At 33.9% G+C, this 17,904-nt stretch overlaps 3 protein-coding genes across 3 annotated transcripts; 1 reads left to right on the top strand and 2 right to left on the bottom strand.

Annotated features, from left to right (window-relative positions):
• The first annotated feature begins 507 nt into the window (after positions 1-507).
• On the top strand, positions 508-1,450 carry LOC145029093 (MIZU-KUSSEI-like protein (Protein of unknown function, DUF617)). Its single transcript, XM_078977714.1, has one exon. It carries the CDS (start codon positions 577-579, stop codon positions 1,285-1,287), a length of 711 nt encoding a protein of 236 aa, XP_078833840.1. The 5' UTR covers positions 508-576; the 3' UTR covers positions 1,288-1,450.
• Positions 1,451-2,109: 659 nt separating this feature from the next.
• On the bottom strand, positions 2,110-3,426 carry LOC145031628 (RING-H2 finger protein ATL52-like). Its single transcript, XM_078980222.1, has one exon. It carries the CDS (start codon positions 3,374-3,376, stop codon positions 2,339-2,341), a length of 1,038 nt encoding a protein of 345 aa, XP_078836348.1. The 5' UTR covers positions 3,377-3,426; the 3' UTR covers positions 2,110-2,338.
• A 6,830-nt stretch (positions 3,427-10,256) lies between these two features.
• Positions 10,257-11,863, bottom strand: LOC145031627 (14-3-3-like protein). Its single transcript, XM_078980220.1, has 4 exons — positions 11,240-11,863; positions 10,783-10,905; positions 10,569-10,685; positions 10,257-10,458 (listed from the first exon to the last, which is right to left on the bottom strand). The coding sequence occupies exons 1-4, from the start codon at positions 11,726-11,728 to the stop codon at positions 10,411-10,413; spliced, it is 777 nt and encodes a 258-aa protein (XP_078836346.1). The 5' UTR covers positions 11,729-11,863; the 3' UTR covers positions 10,257-10,410.
• Positions 11,864-17,904: the final 6,041 nt, after the last annotated feature.

Genomic DNA, 17,904 nt, shown 5'->3' with positions numbered 1-17,904 from the left:
ACCACTATCAATCTCGTCAATTATTGTTACTAGAATACTTAAAAGATTGACGTTATTTGATAAACAACATTAATCCATATTTAATTGAGAAACATAGATTGTACAAACAATATCATTAGGTATGGACAATGTCAACGATCGCTCAAGTCATTTGATGTAACAGTAATCTCTCCCGCGTATTACCGAAAGAAAAACATAGATCATTTTTTTCAGAAATATTTGCATAATAAACCAATTAAATAACGTTTTGCTGTAATCCAGAAAATATTACCAAAAGATTATGTTGCTTGAGTGAATCTAAATCAGAATAAGAACAAATTGACTTATGTAAATGCATGGTAATAATTCGATCTACAAATACAATACAATCCCATTTTTATTTTTATTTTTATTTTATTCAACCTGGACATTATTGGCCATATCTTTTTAAGGTATTATTTGTATTTTAAATATACCCTTCTTCGGGTTGTGACCTGCCCAAATTCCCTATATAAACGCTATACCTGTATACCACCCGTAACTTTCACCCAAGGCTTTCTTCTTTCTCATCAATAGGCCATAACTACGTACTTAATTATGGCATATCATACGGTTTCTCCACCCAACTTCACCACCGTGGAATGCCATAAACAAGTCCGCTCATGGCGACTTCTCCGCTCCATCTTGGAACTACTCATCCAAGCTTGCACCTGCACCCTTGTGGAAAGACCAGATTTCAACGACGACAATCCTCCAATTCACCCTTACCACCACCGCAAACCCTCTTCTTTAGTCTTCCCGACCACCGCCACCAATATCACCGGCACCATCTTCGGCTCACGCACCGGAAAAGTCAGCTTCTGTATCCAAACAAACCCTAAATCACAAAACCCAGTCCTCCTCCTTGAACTCACAATCTCCACCACCTTTCTCGCCCGCGAAATGAAAAGTGGCAATCTGAGGATCGCCCTCGAGTGCTCGAATGATTCAGAAGCATCTCCAGAAAAATCTCTCTTGGCTACTCCATTGTGGACCATGTATTGTAATGGAAGAAAAGTAGGGTTTGCATTCAAGAGACAACCATCAGCATCCGATCTCAAAGTTTTAAAGCACATGGAAATGGTTCATGAAGGTGCAGGGACTTTAAAAGCAAAAGATGTCGAAAGAAAACAGGATATAATGTACCTAAGAGGAAACTTTAGTAGGGTTACTGGTAAATCCATGGCTCGATCGGAATCCTTCCATTTCATCGACCCTGATGGTAACATCGGTCAAGAACTCAGTATTTTCTTTTTCAGACCAAAATAAGATAATTTTTTCGATCTTTATTATGTTATTCGATCACAAGCTTTTTGCTTATGTTAGGCTCGGTTTGTTTTTGAGTTGTGCTAGAATTTATTAGCATGGCTTTCATTGTTACTCCCCACCTTTTGATCGGGTCACTGGTTTATATATAATTCGTATTTTGTGATATATATATATAATAACACTTCGAATTTGCCATAAATTGTTACTCATTGATTCTGCATATATGATGTTCGAACTCCTGAAGATTTAGTATGAGACAAGTTTACAAAATAGAAATTAAAAAAATCTGACTAAAGATTAAATTAGTGGGTGCATGAGTTGTTGGTGATTCGCCATGTCGTGTCTCTACAAGACCAAATAACTTTAATGTTTTTGTTGCGTAGTGAAACACATAAAACTGTACACACACCAGTATCTTTATATATAGAATGTTTCCTTTTGCTTTACACTGTTTCTTTTGTTTCCATTTCATTCTTTTTCGTTTCTTAACACCACATCAACTACCATAATCCTTTTCTTAATCATATGGTTATGTGTAAGCTGGAAAGTTGAGGTTTTTTCGTCCTTATTTGATAATAATATTAATTATGATACACTACTCGGTTGTGCATGGTGTGATTAATGTCTAATGATGTTACGAATAAAGACATTCATTTTATATCATATATGTGAATGTGTGTCTATATATATTGGTGTTCAATCATTGTCGCCTTTATGCTTGTGATTGGAATTTCGGCAGCAAAAAGACAGCCATCAAGGTGCTACAATGTGGGCTCTTCAGAACCACAATATTGTGTGATACATAAATATTGGCACAAACTATTAAAAATCATGACAAGATCAAGTTATTGAATTATTGATCATAATATATTCCATGGTTTGAAATTGGAATCGTAATATATGTGCTCGTACTTTGAAGTAAATGAGCTTCGGTTCCAATCACAAACCTCGTCAAAGTTCCCAAAGTAATAATTACAACAAGTATCATCTAGTAAAAGGATTGAAGGATCATTCATCAAGATTCATAGTTGATAGTATAGTCGCCTAGAATTTAATAAGATCGATTATGAGGACACATGTTTGTAACACTAGTAGCCTTTTGTGAAGAATGCCCAAACGAAGAACTTTTCATTGCTTTACTATATATGCGAAAGCTAGAGCTCGACGTCCCTTTGAGCTTATTTCCACTTTTGGGAATGCTTTTTAGTTTCTTTGACATCAACATTTGACTAGTCAAAGGCCTTTCTTGATCATGAAGAGGAACGTTCGCCACCGCTATATGAACAATGGAAGCTGATGACTCGTCCATTGAAACTGATCTCCTCATTGCTACAGACCCATCTCCCTGAACACGATGAAGCTCAACCAAATCACTATTCGACCTTACCCCACTGCTTGTTTCATCCAGAATTCTACAAGTTTTCTCCACTTCTCCATCATTTTCATGAACTTCAATCACGTGATGATCAACAGTGTCAGAATCCTCGCCTGAGGACGTTTCCTCCGTTCTAATTGGCTCACTCGAACTTGAATCGATTACAGTCTCAGTTGGTTCACTTGTGTTCTTGATGATCGGAGCTCGACACAGAGGACAGGTCTTATGTGAACGTAGCCATGTATCTATACAAGGGACATGAAAGGCATGGCTGCACTTGGGCAAAAGCCGAAGACTTTCATCGTCTTCAAACTCACTCAAACAAACCGAACAATCAGTCCCTTCGATTAACCCTTGGTCTCTTTTATACTTGAAAATTTGGATAGATTCGATCTGTGATTGCTCGAGACCTATGGAATTGATCAACCAAATAGGATGGTGAACAACCGGGCCAAGATCCTCGTTCACGAAATCTTCATGGGTTTCATCCGTATTCTCGTTGTTTCTTTGGCGACTTTGATATCTTGCCGCGAATAAGAGGTAACAAATGAAAGAGATCGACACAGAAAGACCACAGAACATGAAGATCAGGTATGGTGAGAATGACGGATCGGGTAACGTTGGTGGCGGAGGAAGCGGCGGTGGTGGTGGTGGATGTTCATGACAACTATGATCATCACATGAGTCAATGAATTTTCTAGGACGATTTGCCATGGTAAGCACAAAGAGGGTAGATGAAACCAAATGTTGGAAGGTGTGATCAAGTCGTGTAAGTACTGGTGTGGTGGGGTCGGGGGAGACCGGAGACTTGGAGAGTTTCGTAAGAATTGCGTTGCTTAGATTTTTTGGGTGGTCAATGCAGACTGATTTAGAGTCTTTTACGCGTTTACGAGAAATTTGGTGCAAACATTAATGACTATCTATTTATTTTATTTTTTAATTGATAATATTATATATATATATATATATATATATATATATATATATATATATATATATATATATATATATATATATATATATATATATATATATTATAAATTTTATAAAACAAAGGTGTTGGATTGTTTTTTAATAGATACAAATTTTGAAGTCTACACACCATATATGATGAAAAATAGTTGAACCAGACGAATATAATATGCAAGAAAAAAACGGATTTTTTTTAATGTTTATAGGAGCTAAAATAAATTGAAATTAAAATAAACTCATTATAATTATATCTTAATTTTTTGAGATATCAATCACCACTAAATTGTATACGATCAATCAATAATTAGATAGTCCAGTACTTATCAAAAGAAAATTAACAATATTGTCATATTTAATTACACTTGAATTTGATTGGTAAACATGAATAAAAAAATTGATAACGATATTTGTTGTAGGTCTCAAGCAATTTCCTAACTTTCATATACATTAAACGATGCCACTTTCGTGTATTATACGGATTAACTAAAAAAATTAAATATCAAACTATAAACATTTAACATTTTTAAAAATAAATGTTGAAAAAAAATATATAAACAAAATTTGGAATAATTAAGTAATTAAATATATACTAATAAAAAGACTAATGACATGTATTAAATGATTATGTTGCATATAAACATGTAAACAATAAGCATATTTTAAAATAATTTTTTGAAATAGTTACAAACAAAATGATGAATGAATATGTAATTGAATCTATACTAATAAAAAAAATATTGATATATTTTAAATAATTATTATGAATCATAAATTTCCAAAGACTTCTTTGAATACAACATTAACTAAGCTTATTGTAAACAATGTACCATATAATTTCTCATGAGTGAACATTGGTTGTCTAGAAAATAATCTCACATTCGACAGCAATTGTTATTGAGTCTTGTTCATTGTCATTGCAAAACATATATTCAATTGAAATTGTTGTCTTTGAAATGTGAAAGGAATCTATTTATTCAAACGTTTCAAAGACATTCTTGGAATAAATGTAAGGTTTCCTATATTACTTTCAGAAATTATCTATGCTTCTACAACATGCTTACCCAATGCTATAACCTATACTATAACCTATAGACCCGTTCAATTTTACAAAAATGCATTTCAAATTAATATTTCTTACTAACGTAACTGGAACACCAACTGTTAATACTAACTTATGAATTGGCTAACCAACTGTTAATACTAACTTATGAATTGGCTAACCTGGTGGTTTATGAGCATTTAGAACATCAGGCGAGTGTAAACTTTTATCAAAGTCATCATAGACAAAATTTTATTGATAAAGACTATATGAACTTAAGTATTCTTTTTCTGATCCCAAAAATAATTATAACACACGATCGTTTATTTCTTAAATAATTATGACACTTTTGTTTGTTTTATCTGGTATGTAGAGTCTTGATTTTAAATTACTTAAGAATATTGATCTAAGATTGGTTTATTGATTTTGGGTTGTAAACCCTTGATTTGTTTTTGGTTAATAAATCCCACATTATTTCGCTTAAGCTGTTTTGGAAATATTAAAATCAGATATATTAGAATTTGTTTCGAAAAGATCTTTGTTATGAAATCCCTAAAAACGTTTGGGAGTTTTTTATTTTGAAAGAAAGAAGAATAAATTACAAGAATGGTCCCTATGGTTTGGGTTAATTTGTGTGCTTTGTCTCTAACTTATTTTTTTAACTCGGAAGGTCCTTATTGTTTGTTATTGTTACGTGTTTGGTCCTTACTGTTTGTTTTTGTTACGCGTTTAGTCTCTATCTTACCTAAAAATACTATTATTTAAATAGGAAAAAAAATATAGAATAGGTAAGGTAAGGTGAGTGAGTGGGATGGAGGTGTGTTTATTTAATTAAATTAAAAAATCAGTAAAAAAAATAGTTTTTTTAGATAAGACATGGACCAATCGTATAACAAAAACAAAATAGGGACCTTCCACGTTAAAAAAAATAAGTTAGAGACCAATGCGCAAATTACCCTAAACCATAGGGACCATACGTGTAATTTACTCAAGAAAGAATTTTAATTTAATTATGAGGTCTTTTTGGGCAATGTTGATAAGAATTTGATAACAAAACTTCTACATTTTTTAAAACATTCTCAAAACAAAAATGAATTTATGGCTATCTCCTCACTCAAAATGAATCTACTCTGCAAATCAATAATTGTCTAACAAGTTTTGACGTCAGGTTGAAGATTGAATCATGCGTAGAAGAGTTAGCATGGATGTTGAGAACACCAAAACTTGTGTGGTGAGCTTGAGTGAATGTTATTGATATTTGAATTGTTAACAACCTCTCTACCTCAACTTTTAAAATGTTATGTTTTGAAACTTTTTTTTATTTTTGCAAACTTAATTATGAATTAAATTCTGACTTAAAAAACTTAATTTTCTTAAAGAGGGTTTCAAATAGGCCCTACCAAAGGATGTTACGCCTGCAAACCTAAATAGGCCCTACCAAAGGATGTTACGCCTGCAAACCTGTTAAAGCTTGTCTTAATGGCTTTTGTTGTGACAAAAATAGAATTTTAAGAACTTTATTAGCATGATTAAAACTTTAATGGTCAAATAGTAATAATTTAAAACTTCAATGTTCAATGAGGTTAAAACTCCATAATTAAACTTAAAAACTTTAATCTATTTATTTTATCAAATATTATATACTATATTATTTTAATCTCTATTATAAAATATTATATACATAAAATATAATATAATATATTTTACTTTTATAACTATACCATCCCCATTCCATCTATCATATCAGTCGAGTCGATCCGATTCGTTCTTATCTATAGATAACGTTTGATGCGCTGCGCTCATCACAAGAAGCCGGGGAACTCTCTTGGGACTTTTGAGCGTGAGCTACCACTCATGCAGCGACAAGGACCCAAAAAATAAAATTGGTTATGTTTTAAGTTAGACAAAATTGCAAAAATGGTCCTTGTGGTATGCATTTTTTTTGGGTTTTAGTACAAACACCGACTTTTTCGGTTTTGTGGTCCTTTTGAGCTAGTTTCATTGTGTTTTTGGTCCCTTTGAACAGTGAAATGACTGTAATACCCCATAGTTATTTATTTTTCATTTCTTTCATTTTTTAAAAATCTAAATACTTGTTTATTTAACTAATTAAAAAAAGTAAAAGTCTTTCTTTCCATTTTCTTTTTCTTTTTGGTCGTCTTCCCTTAAACTCGCAAACCTCATTCCTGATACTCATACCAAGAGAGCCCAAATCAATAATCAATAGACTAAAACCCAATTGATTTCATTATTTCCCCCACTGTGAGTTTATGATGGTGGATTGAACACCCTCCTGGAAAACGCTACTTAATTTGATGATCAGTGTAGACTCAAACTAAACAAACTCCGATTTCCAATCTAGACTCCAAAAGCATGTTGAAATTGGTTACTAGAGTATAGACCCACCAAATCCTGTTACTTTATTGTTTATAGATGCTGAGGTTATTGTTGAAGGAACAAAGCTCCATTTAACCTAGAAAGAGCTTGAACGAGCTAAAAGAACTGTAGATGATTGAAAAAAACACACATACATGTACACACCCACCTGCACCATCATCGCTCCCATTGGCCGGCTGTAACATCCCCGTCGACCACCCCTCACCATTACTCTCGCTTCTGTTTCTCAGTTTCAGTTACTGCGATGGTGAAATACACCAATTGATCTTGCAATGACAAATCACCATCAAATCTAGGTTACAAGTAGTGGCTCCAATGCAGGTTCAGATTCAAACTAAACAAAAAACTCTAATTTGGAATCTACACTCTGATTTAGTACACATCAGTGTTGCTGGTAATACAACATCAAAAAATAGGTCTGGTGACCTTGGGGTTGTTGATGTCGGAGAAAGAATGGGTTGGATGGATTCCCATGCATAGCAGACAACAAAGATTAAGGAAAGTGAGGTAATGGTAGTGGTTCACCGGAAAAGAAGCACAGGAAGAAGAGTAAGGCTTCACGAGATTGTAGATTAGATGGGTGAAGTTTAAGATAAACAAAATGGGTTGGGGAAGAAGAAGTGGGGTGGAGTGTGTGTTTTTTTTTACTTTTTCTTGAGAGAGAGAGAGAGAGAGAGAGAGAGAGAGAGAGAGAGAGAGAGAGAGAGAGAGAGAGAGAGAGAGAGAGAGAGACTTTTATTTATTTTTAATTAGTTAAATAAATAAATAAGTATTTTGATTTTTAAAAAATGAAATAAATGAAAAATAAATAACTCAAGGTATTACAGTCATTTCATCATTCAGAGAGACCAAACACGCAATGAAACTAACTCATAAAGATCACGAAACCAAAAAAGTTATTGTTTTGACTAAAACCCCAAAAAAATACACACCACAGAGACCATTTTTGCAATTTTGTCTTTAAGTTATGTTTGCGGCTTAAAAGTATCAAATTAAATAAAGACAAAATTGCAAAAATAGTCTCTGTGTATGCATTTTTTGGGGTTTTAGTCCAAACCACGATTTTTTTGGATTGGTGGTCCTTTTGAGCTAGTTTCATTGCGTTTTTAGTCCCTCCAAATAGTAAAATGACTGTAATACCCTTGGAGTATTTATTTTCTATTTTTCTTTCATTTCTTTTTAAATTTATTTATTTTAATAATAAAAAAAATAAGAATGGGCCCACCTCTCTCTCTCTCTCTCCACACTGTATACCCACAAATACACTTTTTTCTTCGTCTTCTTCCTATTTCTTCATCCTCATGTTCCGGTGTATCAAATCTCAAATTTCCACAACAATTTACTCCTTGAATCATCCAACATATCATTTGGACATTTGAATCTGTTGGAGCATACAACATCAAGAAAAACGGAGTAAACCATTTGATTATTCTTCCAATCCAATTTCACCACATGAAGAACAACCAATAAGAATGGTCCAGAAAGTTGATTCTCAAAACAATTTCAATTGGAGATACTCAAATCGATTGTTTAGATGATTCCACCCATAATAATCCATCTAAACTAACATTAAATTTTTGTGTAAAATATGGAAAAGACTCAAGAACACCAAGAATGAGAAAAATCCTAAAATCAGATTAAAAATGAACATATTCAATCCAAAAAAAGAAATCGATTGATGATATCGAAGCACAACTAACTACAAAGCTACGGTCGATTATCAATTTAGGAACGATGGGATGCGATTTTCTTTTGTTGCTACACACAAATACAAATTAGGGAGGTTCAGATTGTAGTGAGGGATGTGTGGGAATGAATCTGTTAGAGAGAGAGAGAGAGAGAGAGAGAGAGAGAGACTGCTAATGATTTTGGATTTTTTGTTACCCTTCCTCCTCCGCCGGTGAACGACTTGTCCACTAAATTCCATCAAAATGTGTGCTTCTGGTATGTCATCTTCGCTACTAGAGCTTGAGTGACCATTCTAGAAAGATTTGGACCCGAATCAAGATTTGAATTTCTTCTGTATCTTTTCTTAGCTTTCGATGTTCTTTCTGGAACCTAAATCTGTGATATTCATCTCCCCAGTGAAGATGATTTGGGGTTTAATTTCTTTTGGTGTTTGGGGTTTTAGTATTTAAAATCTCTCTAATTTTTGCTAATCCTACTAGGACATGAGGATAAAGAAATATGCAAAGGAAATAGGAAGAAGATGAAGAATAAAAGTACATCTGAGTATACAGTGGAGAGAGGGAGAGAGAGAAAGAGAGAGAGAGTGGGTCCCTTCTTATTTTTATTATTATTAAAATAATAAATTAATATTAGATTTAAAAAGAATGAAAAAAAATAAAAAATAAATACCCCAAAGGTATTACAGTCATTTTACTATTTTGAGGGACCAAAAAAGCAACGAAACTAACTCAAAAGAACCATCAATCCAAAAAAATCATGATTTGAACTAAAACCTCAAAAAATGCATACCACAAGGACCATTTTTGCAGTTTTGTCTTAAATAAATAGCTTTATAAAACATTGACTGCAGATAAATATAATTTAAATAATTAAAAAAATTAAAAATATATATATATCATCTATCAAGTTAAATGAATTTAATGAAAAAATCTAATATTATAACAAAAAACCTCTACAAAAGGTTTACCGTTTTCAAATACTCATATATCTCATGATTAATGAGAAATAGAGCTTTTTGGTGTATTCTTTTTGAAGTTCCTAAATCATTTGGTATCTCACCAGTGGAACAAAATGATGATAGCACTTACTAAAATGGATTGTTTTGGTCGAAAGGGGACGAATACACAGACACACACACACACTACATTCATTGAAAATGTTGTGATTTTTATGTAAATTTAAGTTGTACCAAAACCCATCCAACTGTAAAGCAGCACAAGAAAGGAATCAAAAGTGCATACCATTAACTCATTAAGTGCATCTCTTCCTGAAAAGCAGTCAAACCATATTTGACTCCTTTACAGACTGTTGTCACTAATAAATCCAATACACTAAAAAGGGGGTGGATTCATGTACTTTTAGCAATCCAAAATTATGTGTGAAATGAACAATAAAGATTTAAAAAATAATTGAAACATATACGATATACCTATAATAAGTATATAACCACAAACATTTTTTTAACTTATAAAACCACAACCTAAAAAGCGTTTGCAATGATGGAAGATGAAATTAAGCATGATATTAAAAAAGATAGAAAATCATTAAATTCCTAAATCTAACGAGTTGATACTCAAGCAACAAGTAGAGCATTTTCAATCGAAAAGCAAACAATTACAAACCATAAACAGGTCTTGAGTAGGGAATTTTGTTACTCATCTGCCTTTGGTGCTTCTTTAATTTCTTCAGCACTGTCATCCTGCATTATTTCAAACCAACAATTGGGTATGAATATATGATAGATTGATAAATAAATTAATTAATTAAAGTAGTAAGGAATAAAGATTGAAATTAAAAAAAGAAAACTACCTGCATGTCTGAAGTCCATAAAGTGAGATTATCACGAAGAAGTTGCATGATCAGGGTGCTGTCCTTGTAGGAATCTTCTCCTAAGGTATCCAATTCTGCAATAGCTTCATCAAAAGCCTAGCAAATCACAAAACAACCAGTCAAATTCAGAATAATCACAAGTGAATCTGAGAATATCAGTTATATTCAAAGTTTTATACAGTTTACTGCTCACCTGCTTTGCAAGATTGCATGCGCGATCTGGTGAATTTAGGATCTCATAGTAGAAGACTGAGAAGTTGAGTGCAAGTCCAAGTCGGATAGGATGGGTGGGAGCAAGTTCTCCATTTGCAATATCCTGCAACCATGAGAGCTTGATTCTTTTCTGACTGCTTTGGAAAAAAAGTGAAAGAAAAATCGAGCACCGATATGGAAAAATGTGTAACGGTTTTCATTGGATGAATGCAATAGAGTCGTATTAACTTGAGATTCGATTTTCAGAGTTAGATTTTAGAAGAACTACAGAAGTGTGATTGAAAGGGCAAAGATTTAACGGAAATCTAATATGCAAGTCATGGAATGAATAGTTTCAGGTTTGACTTCTGGTTTAGAGTGTAAAAGCTAACAAGTGAAACAGTGAAAAACAAAATTCTTCAAACAAAATTTAGAGCAAAAAGTGAGAAAACCCTAACCTGAGCCGCCTTGTAAGCAGAGAGTGTATTCTCAGCAGCTTCTTTCCTCTCAGATCCAGTCTTAAATTCAGCCAAATACCTGTAATAATCTCCCTTCATTTTCAGATAGAAAACCTTGGAATCACCGCTAGACGCGGATCCGATGAGCTTCGAATCGAGAAGCTTGAGGATACCGTCGCAGATCGACGATAGCTCCGTCTCGATCTTAGATCTGTAATCACGGATCGTCGCAACGTGTCCCTCGTTGCCTCTGCTCTCCTCTTTCTGCTCGATAGAGGAGATGATACGCCAGGAAGCCCTCCGTGCTCCGATCACGTTCTTGTAAGCAACGGAGAGAAGGTTGCGCTCCTCTATGGTGAGTTCCTCGCTGCCGTCCGCGGCGGCGACGACTTTTTCCATGAATTCAACCATTTCTTCGTAGCGTTCAGCTTGCTCAGCGAGTTTTGCCATGTACACATTGTCTTCTCGAGGAGATGATGCGGCGGCCATTGCTGTGTTTGTGTGTGAAGAGAGAATAGGGATGCGAAATGGGGAAGGAGAAGACAGTTATCGTCACAGCCTATTCGAGTTTTGCAGAGAGAGACGGTGTGGTGGTATATTGGCTCTTTTGAAAAAAGTATTTCCTTTTTCCAGAGCAGCAATCACTGGCTCCAATATAATATTTTATATTTACAGTAAATTACAATTTTGGTCCCAGTTGTTTACACAAACAAGGTTTAGTCCTAGTTTTAGGATTTTGACACTAGTAGTCCCCATGGTTGGCAATTCCGCAATGGGGAAAAGTCATTATTCCGGTTACTGTCAATGTTTTTATGTTAAGTGCATATGGAACGATTAAAATGTCTATATTTTTTGCTTTTTTTATGTTTTAAAATTATTACTAAAAATTACAGTATATCATCAACACCATCGTATGCCATTACTATAGCATTGTATACCACTACCATCGTCATTTTTCATTATCACCACTTGCAACTCAAAACCAGATTAAGTTACCCATTTACCCAACCGTACATATCCCAATGAACCATAGTTTTTTTATTGGAAAAAGGCATAAGGGGACAGAGGAAGAAGATCAGCCCAACCATCACCGCCACGGTCAAGATAAACCAGTCCCTCCTCTCATCATCTTTTATCTATGATGCTAACTTGAATTGTAATTGATGGTGGGAGGAGAATTTGAGATGGCGATAGTATGTAAATAAAGAGGATATGTTGATTGTCGGAGAAAAGGGTGGAGAAAACACATAAGATGGATTTACATGCAAGAAAAGAAAACAGAAATAAGATATCAATCGGAGATACGATTATGAAAGAGAGGGAAGAGAGTGATAATTATAGATCAAGCGGTCACTGAAGAGTGAGGAAAGAATATCAGCTACTAGTTAGGGAGAGGAGCATTGGCAAGTTTATGTGTTACATTGGTGGGTCACTTGACCCACCTTTTTTATATTTTGGTATAACAAGTTATTTGAAACTAAAAATTGTGACCTACCAAAAATGCAAATGAACCCCCTTAATATTTTGGCAACAAAAAAATGTTTAAATTAGATGTTTAATAGTCCAATATCTTTTAATGTATAATTCAATATTCATAGTCCAATACAAGCTACAATAAAAAAAAATTAAGTCACAAATCAATCGTTTCATAGCATGTTAACCTTCGATCTTCAATTCCTTATAATCACCGATCCAATTTACAATTGTTGGTAAATATATTATACTTTTTAACTTTGTGAAAATTGATTAAATTATGTGGAAGTTCTATTCCCAATTCCAATATTTCGTGACAAAGACAATTATTCATAATTTAGTTGTAGGGTTAATTGAATTCACTGTTAGATTTCTTTTCTTTTCTTTTTCTTGTTAATATTTATTCCATAAGAATCAAACGCAAAGCTATTGAATGTTTGGTAATACTTAGTATTTTTTTATTGTTCAATTAGTTCATAGTAGGTTTTTTATTGTTTCAAAATTTCAATGTTAATTGATCATTTGATTGTTGTTTATGTGTTTGGTTATTTGATTGTTGATTGTGAATTGTTGTTTATTTCAGAAATCAAAATGAAAAATGTCTTTAAAAGTAATTTGATTTTTTTTGCTTATATGATTCGATCCGATCTAAACCCACAACTAATATTTTTTTTCTATCGGTTTCAATTAAATAGTGAACCATATGTTTTACATTCTATACTTGCCTCTGGAGAGGAGGGTTTTCGGATGGCATTGTCATTCATCTTTATTTATATAGCAAGTTACAAGTTTGGTCATTGACGTTAGAAAGTCGTATTACTTTTAGTCCTAGAAAATGACAAAACACGAGCATTTTAGTCATTCCGTTTCATGTGTAGCTAAAGAAAAGTTTTGACGGTAACAGAAGGAATGACCATTTCCGATAGAATTATCAACCACGAGAATCAATGGTGTCAAAACCACAAACTAAGACCAAACCTGAAAAGTGGTGTAAATCACAAGGGCATTTTAGTTGTTTCATATAATGTTTATATAATGTTTAGTTAAATGAAAAGCTTTGACGGTAAAGGAGGGAATGACTATTTCTGATAGAATTGACAACCTTGAGGATCAATAGTATCAAAACCACAAAACTAAGACCAAACCTAAAAGGTGGTGTAAACCACATAGACTAAAATTGTAATTTAACTTTATATTATAAGAAACTCCGTCGCTTCCTTGGTTAGATTCGGTCTAAATTAGTAATTTACAAACATAATAATTTGGATAATTCCATCATTTATCAATTACTTCTTGAAAAAAAAAACACATAAATAGTGAAAATGGAATCAAGAAAATTATTTCGTCGTGAATATAGACAATAATGTAATAATCCAGGAATTTAAATAAAAGGGTTTAATAACCCATGTAATAAACTAAAATGGCATATTACCCATATAAACAAACCAAAAGGGTATATGACCCATATAATCAAACAATTGGTTTTATAAATCTTGCTATGAATAATATGCTACCACCTTCAACTTTTGTCCTATTAACAAATAGAGTTAATAATTAATTAGCTAATAAAGATGAGTAATACTAATACATACAAACTCAATATGTTTAAATGGGATAATTCTCCGAACAAATAACAATAATATGCATACATCAATCCCAAACCGAGTTAATCCCGTAAGTCCAAACTAGGGATCAAAGTGGGTCCAAACCCAGACCGGATGGATCCGGATCTGGAAAACCCGAAACCGGTTAACGGAGTTTTATAGAACCGGACCGGTATATAGGAATAGGTTTCGGTTCGGTTCTGGATACGGTACCGGATAAAGTGGGTATAGAATCGGAAACCCGAAAACATCAAAATCGGTAGGCTGGAACCGGATAAAGTGGGTTTAGAACCGAAAAACTCGAAAAAACTGGAATTTTTTGGTAATTACTTACTACTTAGTGGGTTGAACTTTAAAAAATTTCATATTGATATTCCGATTTTGGGGGACTGTAAGTCATTAAATGTTAAACCAAAAATCACATCATTATAGTCTAAAGTCATGTATAAACTCTAAACTACAAGTTGGAAAAAAGTATGTCAATCCGACTTCAAACAAAATAGATATGCATATTTTAACTTTCACAGAATACAAAAAAGCTGGAAAAACTAAAAACTTCCAGCTTTGATATCTCAACTTTGGGAGACTGTAAATCAATTAATATAAAACTAAAAATGACAAATTTATAGTGTAAAATCATGTACAAACTCTAAACTACACGTTGGAAAAAACCATATGTCAATCCGAGTTAAAACAAATGAGATATGCTATAACATCCGGATTCTCGGGTATATTATTATTCATTTATTTTTTTTGGGGTTTGTGAGGGAACTCGGTGAGTTGGCGCCAAGACTCGCCGAGTAGGGATGCGGATGTTCATTCTATTTCATGACCGGACTCGGCGAGTCCACGCTGTTTAATGAAACCCTAATTTCTCGGGTTTGGGGCCTATTTAAAGGGCCTTATGGCCGTCATTTGTGCTCACTAGCCCCCAGAGCGAAACCCTAGTGAACTTGAGCGTTTGGAGTGAGAGAAGGAGCCATTATCAACCTTGGAGGTGTTGTCTAGCAAGGGAAAGGAAGCTTTAGCGAAGAGGAAGCAAGAGGGTTAACTTCATGAAGATTTGAGGTCCAGAACATCACGTTTGAGGTACTATTTTCGAACCATTTTATGTTGAGGTGATGTTCATGTTGGTTTAGGGCTTATTGAGCCCTTTTGTGACTAGATCTAGTGCTCCCATGGTCCCTTAAGCGAGTTAGGTTATGGATTTAGACCCATAGAGGTCCAGAGTGCCTCTTTGTCCAAGCTTTATATGAGTATATGGAGGTTTTGGTTTGGGATCATTGTGTGTGAGGTTAAAACACCATTTATGAGTCAATAGGTGTGATATGAGCGCCAAGACATAAACTTTACGTGATAAATAAGCTTGGAAAGACTGGATCTATGAGCTAGTGGAACAGATATGACATCAGAAGGTCGTTTGGGGTTATGCATGGAATGCACTCGCCGAGTCCATTGGCAGACTCGGCGAGTTGGAGCGAGTTATTCCGTGTTTTCGAACCAGGGGTTGGGTAACCGAGTTGGGTGAGTGACTCGGTGATTCGGAAGGGGTTTAGAGGAATCGGGTCCTCGTAGGGACTCGGCGAGTTGGGTTGACTGTTGACCATTAACCAGAGTTGATCGGTGTTAACTTGATAGAGTTAGTCAATCCTAGTTGGGAAAGTGTTAATTAGAGATATATTTGTGTATAGGAGGACTATAGCTCGGGAGATCGAGCACTAGTGATTTCAGGGATTTACGAGTTACCAAGATACACAAGGTGAGTCTTCTCACTATACTTTACCTTGAGTAGGTAAATAGAGTTATGTGATACAGTGTTTTATATATATTGTTTGTTGCATTGCATTCTTTTATGTGATTTATGTTGTGCATGCTTGCAGAGTTAGAACCTGAGGGTTCACAGAGTTTGGGTGTACGGACCCACAGAGTTATAGCCTTGAGTGGCTAATATGTGTTATATGTGGTATTTTGGGGAACTCACTAAGCTTTGTGCTTACAGTGTTTTGTCTTATGTGTTTCAGGTAGTAGTGAAGATCGCGGGAAGGCGCCGGCTTGATCAGTACACGCACGGGATTTTTATGCTATGAGATCTTGGGATTGTTAAATGTTATAAATTGAGTTTCAAACAATGATGTTTTTATGATTTACAAATGAATTATGTTTTTTATAAATGCGAAAAATTATTTTGGAAATTTACGGTGTTACATATGCATGTTTTAAACTTTTCATAGAAACCGGTTCCGATCTCTAAAAGTGGTTCCGGTTCTTAGACCTGGTTTACACAGACCCGATGGACCCAAACCCAGATTACCTGAAACCCGGATAAAACCAATTTTTAAACCCGGAATAAGAACTGGTTCTATATATTTCGGTTCCAATGGTTCCGGTTTTCCGGTTTTAAATCTCATCCCTAGTATGTACTCATACATTAAGAATCCAAAGGTGCTTTTGGTTATAAAAAATTATTTCATTTTTCAAGAAAATATTTTTTTAACATAGAGTTGATTTTTCATTTTCGGTTTTCAATGAAATTTTTTGAAAATACGTTTGTTGGAATCGGTGGATTTTTCATTTTTCTTCTTGTAAATTTAGATTACTTTGAAAAACTGTAAAACTCAATTTTCGAATTTACATAAAAGTTGGAAATCATAAAATTTCCATTTTCTCGAAAAAATTTTGAAAAATGAATCAACCAAATACGTTTTCAAAATTTTCATTTTCATTTTAAAAATTCCATAGAACATTAAAAAATTTTCCAAAGTCAAACACACTCTAAATAATCAGGATTTCCATGTAGTTTTTTTTGAAGTGGCCGTCCTTAATGGGAGGGCAAGTTTGGCGAAATGGTTATTAAAATTTGAATTTATGTCCAATTGAAAAGCGCACCGGCTGTTAGACAGATACACACAAGAATAATAAAAAGGTTTACAAATATTGTGGCAACTTAATTGGTCATGAGCTCAATTGAAAAGCACCTCAATGTTTTTTACCAGAGTTCGATACTCTCTCCGTATAACTTTTTTTAGGAAGATAACGAGACTTTAAAGATAGCCATAAGCTAAAAAACAAAATCTTATTTTGTTATGTTTCGTTCCTCACGGTGATAATTGTTTTAGCTATTTTTTCAAGGGATTTGCTAAAAAGACAACTCATTTTTCCATATAGACACTGTATTTGATTTTTAAGATTGTTTTATTAGTTAAATTGTATTGTTTTTCGGAAAAGTAAAATATAAATAGTTTATCATAGGTTGACTTTTAATAAATATGTTCATAAGATGTCCAATCGATTATGTTTCTTCTCGGTTCTCTAATAGCAACACCCTTTTTCAAACATCAACTCAATTGATTATGTTTCTTCTCGATTCTCTAATCTCTCTAGTATCTGTTGGTGACTTAATCACATGAGTTCATTGGAAATCAAAGCTAATCTATTAAGGTATTAGTTACGGTCAGGGCCAGCCCAATACAAGGGCAAGTTGGACTTAGGCCAGGGTATCAAATTATAAGGGGAATAATTTGTTTCCGATAAATAATACTATATATATTATTGAGGCCCAAAAGTTTATTACATTTAAGGTCTGGATGC

Source organism: Lactuca saligna, chromosome 2 (genome assembly GCF_052625555.1).
Source record: "Lactuca saligna cultivar CGN05327 chromosome 2, ASM5262555v1, whole genome shotgun sequence".
Taxonomy (NCBI): Eukaryota; Viridiplantae; Streptophyta; class Magnoliopsida; order Asterales; family Asteraceae; genus Lactuca; species Lactuca saligna.
The sequence above is the reverse complement of the archived record's forward strand: the minus strand, read 5'-3'. Positions and strand labels throughout refer to the sequence as shown.